Source organism: Neltuma alba, unplaced genomic scaffold (genome assembly GCF_004799145.2).
Source record: "Neltuma alba isolate B1F8T4 unplaced genomic scaffold, ASM479914v2 tig00007245_pilon, whole genome shotgun sequence".
Taxonomy (NCBI): Eukaryota; Viridiplantae; Streptophyta; class Magnoliopsida; order Fabales; family Fabaceae; genus Neltuma; species Neltuma alba.
The window spans coordinates 75,711-82,243 of NW_021634723.1; the positions used below are offsets into that span (position 1 = coordinate 75,711).

General features: G+C 36.4%; 1 protein-coding gene across 1 annotated transcript; it reads right to left on the reverse strand.

Annotated features, from left to right (window-relative positions):
- LOC114752121 (ion channel DMI1-like) lies at positions 1-5,710 on the reverse strand. The gene is given in 12 exon segments (XM_028940839.1): positions 1-457; positions 650-919; positions 1,013-1,105; positions 2,382-2,576; positions 3,219-3,317; positions 3,502-3,602; positions 3,605-3,749; positions 4,297-4,367; positions 4,370-4,499; positions 4,603-4,662; positions 4,818-5,000; positions 5,266-5,710. Coding segments are annotated over 12 exon segments (1,926 nt in total). The 5' UTR covers positions 5,626-5,710; the 3' UTR covers positions 1-238.
- Between the last annotated feature and the right edge of the window lie 823 nt (positions 5,711-6,533).

Consider the following 6,533-nt stretch of genomic DNA (forward strand, 5'->3'; position numbering starts at 1 on the left):
TTCAAAATTGCAGTCGTGCTGCAAAAGAATTTCGCTACAAAGAAAAAACCACGAGCTGATATCCTTTTTCTTGAATCAGCATCACCATATTGTCAGATTTTACATTACCAGTTAATTGTTTGTCGCAGTTGGCAAGCAAAGAGAAGGTTGCTACTTTCTGGTGTCAAGAAAGTTAAGGTTACTGCAAGCATCCAGTCATAACAAATTAAGGAACTAGAAGGATCGTACTAACCCCCCATCAATCGCCTGAGGCAATGACTACAAAAACATCATCAAGGGACCATTTTTTAGGTTCTGACTTTTCTGGAGGGTTGATGACGGCGAAGTCTTGGTTAGCGAGGCGGTAGCCAATAACTACCTCTCCCCTTTCACGACCTCTGTACATTATATCATAAAAACAGAGTTCTTCTTGGTCAAACAAATAGAACTCCGCCGGCTTAATGCACATCTCGTTGCCCTGCCATAAGAACAAATATCATAATTGGGCTATTTTAAACCAAACCATTTAAAATTTTCCCCACACAACATTGGAAGTTAAAACAAAAACTCAAAAGTTCAGAGGATGAGCCATTTCGGGGAAATTAATCTATCAAGCAAAGGTTGTGACCGAAGCAAGGCAAAGGATTTCAAACAAGGGCAGACAAAATACCTCCTCGGCAAATAATTCTTCAAGAACACGATTGATTTGCCTGTCTTCAGCCACCATAGCTAGCGCCATGCTAACCAGCTCATTTGATAACACATAATCGCTGATTCTGGAAACAGACACCAAATTTCTAGTCCTAGAATCCAAAATTTCACTAATTATAATTGATTTATCTGAAGCTTGCTGCATTTCGCGGATCCAAGAGCTGTGAGAAAACCCAGACAACCTCAAAGAAGTACTTGATTTCGAATCTTTGTAAGGTAGACGTCTTGACTGCAAAGCAGAAAAGGAAAAAGGTTTGTTTCTTTTAGGATAATAGTTTGACGATGATCATTGATATGAAACATATGATAAGCAAAGTTGTACCTGTATGTCACGAATGAGGAGAAGGGTGGCTAGCGATCTGGAATCAGAATGAGCAACGGAGTCCTCTACTGATTCATCTGCAAGAATAAGGATCTGTCCTCAGAATTAGTATACAATTGAAAAAAGTTTCCATTTGCATGTGTGACGAAGTTAGCAGTTCTATTTAATGTTCCAAGTTCTATTGTGTTGTGAAACATAAGGCTCAATCATGTGATACTAAGTTGTAATAATCGTGCATTTCTTCTCTCATTTTCATTGGAGAACCTGATAGCAATTACATTAAAACTATACATACGTTTTCTCCTTTTCTAAATTGTTTCTGAAACAGGAAACAGGAAACAGATACAGTTCACATAAATTTGTGAGTGCATGTTCTTAGGGTGACAAGCTTGAACCCAGCAAATTATTGATGACATTTTAGTAAAATATGAACCCATGATCTCTTTCATATTATTATATATTTTGAATAAGATTATAAGATGAAATGGACTCATAAGATAACCAATAATTTGTGCTTGGTAATTGGGTTATTAAAGAAACATGACATGGCGTATTCATATAGAAAAAATGCAACACCACATGGACATGTTAATACGTCAAACACCCCTTGCAAGTGCATGCGCGCGCACAATATAACTTCACACAGGCACACCACAGAAGATGTCAAACAGGAGTCAAATGATTATTTTAAAGACTTTTTAAGATCAAATTATCCAAACATGTTTGCTAATTTTATTGAAAAAGAAGCTTGAAATTGCTAAATTTCAAGTCAGGTTTGGTAATAACAATTTAATGGGTTTTGACAATACTAGATTTGCAAATAACAATACATTTTTGTAGGAATTCCTTATTTGGGATTTAGTAATTTCAATTTTTTTTTGGGTGGAATTCTCACTTTTTTGCCCCGGTGAATTGCTAATTTTATTTTTAAATTGTTTAGAAATGACTTCAAATTGATTGTTGATCAAGCACAATGATATTGTGTAATTCATAAAGCTAATCTCACTTAATAGGATAAGGTTTTATTGTTGTTATTGTTTACAAATGACTTTAGAAAACTATTTTTCAAAATAGTAAAACAAAAATAGAACCAAACATGCACTTAGAGTTCCTATCCTATCCATTATAATAAAATTTGATCATTTATCTCATCATAGAATAGCTCAGTTCGGTTTAAAATTACACTTTATGGTTGGTCCCTCATGAGATCAGTGAATATGAAAATTCATACACATATTCCAGGTTGAGGATTAAGCCAGGAAGAAAAAACAACCAACAAGCCTTATTCCCCTAAGCATGGTTACACAGATCCCATGAAACCAATGCGCCCTATTAAAAAACAAGAAGAAAAGAGGATTTTTAAACTTACTGAATCAAAAGTCTCCAAAGGAAGAGACTCCAAGTGCCGTCTAATCACAGCATTTCCCTCCCGATGAACAAGTTTTATATTCAGTAGGCGAGAAACATCAAGTCCACCATCAATAAGCTTCTTCTCTCTTTCCTTTTCAGGAACCTCATTAAACATCCACAGTTCTGACCCAGGAGCCAATAACGCCTCAAGAACCTAAAAAATTCCAATTGATTGATTAAGGAATTCAAGGGCAATGGGAAAGTCAGAATGTGGGCAAAAAATCTGTGGGACATGGATATATTACATGCATGTGACAATCTACCATCATCACGAGGTCTATCGGTGGGATAAAGAGCATAGTTCACTTTTGCAATTTGCTTTAAGCTTCAAGATTTGCATACAAACTCTTTGAGAAGATCTTGTATGTGCGTGCATGTGCATGTGTGTGTTTTGTGTGCCTTGACTTCAATAAAGATTTTGTTGGACATGATGGAAAAACATAAAATGATGAGATCCAATTGTTCTCAAGACTACCCCCTCCTTGTAATATAGTATTAGTTATTAACTGAATAATAGACCACGAAAAATATCAAGTTTCTGTCTTTGGCTTTTTCTAGCTAGTCTTTTGTTTCCAAAAAACAATCTTTGATAAAAACATTAGCATACTTAATCTTCTTTAGTAATTTAATTGATATCAAGAGTTTTTAAACATTGGCATCAAATTGACCTTATGTGGTAAAAATCTGAATTAGTTCTTCGCCTGCATCAAATTGACTGGCGTAGTACTCCAATTTATTAAACAGATAAGGGTGATAAAGGGCAGTACTATGGAGAGAGCACAATATAGAAAATTACCATAATCATATCATCAATATCACGCCGCCAGCCACAAAATAATATCTTCTCTGGATATTTTGGTGGATCAGGTATCTTTAGAAAATGACCTTTGCGTACCTGCACAAATTATGAGATTAAAACAATGTGCTAATAGCTATTGTGGCTGTCTGGCTATGGAAATTATTACACAAGTGACCAGCAATCATTGAATTAAAAATAAAACCTAGTCATTTCTCCAATCAGTAAACATACTGAATAAACCCAGTGCAGCAATATAGAGTTAGAATAATAGAAAGTTAACCTCTGGAAGAGGTCCTGGAGAATAAGTGTCATCATCCTCAGCTATAACAAGAACTTCATCCCCTTCTCTCATGACATAACTATCATCCGGATTTATAATAATTTTCCCCCTTCTGCAGCCACCTTAATTCCACAGGGTATTGCATCAGCAAATGAAATCAGTACATCTTTAAAACATAGACCATCCAGTTCAGGCCACCTTTTGATGTAAAACTCAGCATTCTCGAACCCCAGTATATCTTCCCATATCTGATCGAGAGAAGAAAACAAATGAAACAGCACTTCAAATTTAAAGAAGGTCATATAAAAATCTGATGCAATAAAGAAAAGTCCATCACACTCGTGGCAATATTTAAAAAAACAGGTTGTGACTTCCCCAGTCTAGACAACAGCAATTATTTTACAAAGAGCACTTTCAGAATTTAGCTAATTAGTTGTTGGATCAGTATATTATATAAAATTAAAATGAGTCGCAGTTTTATTTTGCTAATAATTGATGTGATTGTTGATTTTTTTAATGGGATCTTGAAAATTTTCTTGGTGAGCGGTTTCTTTTTGGTGAGGGGGATCCTGAAAATTTTGAATCCAAGTAAATGCACAGGGTTGCGGATAATTAAGAAGAAATTCTGGATTTCACTTAGCAAGCATATTCTACTTAGGCAAACAAGTAGAGCAGAAAATAGGAACAACTCAACATGAGATGGATGAAGCTGATCTTATCACCCAGCTCCTATTACTAGAGATAGGATCCCCCATTTTGAGTAAAGTTTACTACAGGGATGCTTTCTTTTATAACCTGTGCAAGGCCAGGCTGCAAAGCACACTGAATCATCAGACGTCCAATTACATCATGTGCAACTACTGTTCAATAAGTTCTCCGCCCACAAGTTTGACGAGGGGTTCATTATCAAGGTCACTCATCTCCACCACAACAGGGCCCTTTAAACCCTCCTTTACTCCTGTGAGGCTAAGAACAACTCTCAAAGCACGAGCATCACTCTGGAGACAGACATGAATAAAACATTAGTAAAGGAGAATGTCCTCAGGAAATACAAGCATCACCTAACAGGTCAAATGAAAGTAAAATGAAATGATGAATGACCTGATCAGCATTTTCATCGGAAGCCAACACAATGATAGCACGTGCCTTTGAAACTGAAACCTGAGAAAAAAGATTCAGTATGATAAGAACAACTAGTGAGGCAAAAAGTTAGAAAAGAGAAACCAAACAATTATTTCTTGCGCTGAAGCAGTAAATTAGTTTTGGCAAATGTGACACATGCCTAAATGATAGAAAAAAAAAACACCAGTTCATACCTTCTTTAAGTCAGCTAGTATAAGAGGACTGCCACTTCTACATATAACTGATGTTCCCATAAAGTCAAATTCCAGCTTTGCTATGTCAAGTTCCATTTCCTCCTTTTCCTTTTCTGCAAGCACCACTATAACGCCACCACCCACACTCTTATTTGCAATTGCCAGCTGCTTCAAAAGAGAACCCTGCATTCAATTATAATTTATTAGCATCTATTTTTTTATACCTACTTAAAAGAATATTACATAGGCAATCTCAGAAAAAGAGAACTATTAAAAAGAAAAATGTTTAGCATGCAAGAAGTGTATACACACGAGGATAAATTATGCCCCCCACCCCCAACAAAGGTGATTAACATGACATTCTGGGCTAAATGACAAATATACACATACACACACACACACATATAGAGAGAGAGAGAGAGAGAGGAGAGAACACAGAGCAGATTACCAATTTGTCACTCCACCCAAGAATGAGTACGTGGTTCATTTCTATAACTTCGCTCTTCCCTTTTCTGAGTGAATCCACCTTCTCTGATATAGCATCTGAAACCAGACCTAACATCATAGCAAATATCAGCATGCCTCCTGAACTAATAGAGACAGAGACAATCCTCTGCCCGGTTCCTTCTGTTTCGGCATGATTTCCTGAGTCAGCTACGTAAGTCCAAGAATGCCAAAGAGCTTCAGCAAGGCTACCACCAGTCACCGCATACAATGCTAAACCACCAAATCCTATAAGAAATAGAGTTGCAAAGAGAAGTGCAAGTAGCTTTGCATAAGGATATACGGAGAAAAATACATCTACCATATAAGCAATTTTCTTCTTTAATGGTACATCCTCCTTGTTATTAGTTCTCCTGAACAAATAGATTATTCGAGGAAGGTAGTCAAGATATTTGTATAACAAAAATGGCAAGATGAGTGTGGCCACCACAATGTACAAAGCAACTTTTCTACTGTGAGTGTTCTGGATATTGGAAAACGAAGCATCATCTTCTCCTAAAGAGCCCTTCCATTCTTGTGACAAATATCATTTTCACAGCACAGGTTAATTTTCTCACCCTGCAATTTAAGCAATTGTAAATATGGATAAATAATCTATCCAAGGAAACTGAAATGTGATTTTAAGAAGACAAAACATACCTCCAGTTTTGCAAGCCTATATTGTAGATGAGCCGAATAAGGTACAAAAATTATACAAGTGAAAATGAACTGCAATAGGAAAAAAAAAAATTAGAAATTATAATTAGGCCCTGACAGATACCTTATTTCATTAAGTAAAGAGAATAAGTGGAAGCCATAATCATAGTGTTAATCAAATATATAACCTCTATCATTTATGCATAATGAAAGCGAGCCAATGCTGCAACTAGGGTTTTAGAATGAAATCGTGCATGAGATGATATGATCCCACGAAGACATCGCTGATAAATTTTTCATTCAAGATCTATATCAGGAAAGACCTCCTACACAGCTTATCATACATTTTGCACGGAAGTGTTCCCAAGGGATCCATGGTAGCAAAGGTCGCTGTTAACTATTACAGATGCTTTCTCAGCAGAAGCTGACTAGATATTCATTTTAGTTAATGCTAAGACAAGAGCTCCTTCTTATCCAAACAGGGGGCAAAAAGCTCCCCAGCAAGTCTCCTCTCCTCCTTCACCACCACAAGGCTATTCAGTGGGAACCAAGGGGACAATAACCCAAAAAAAAAAA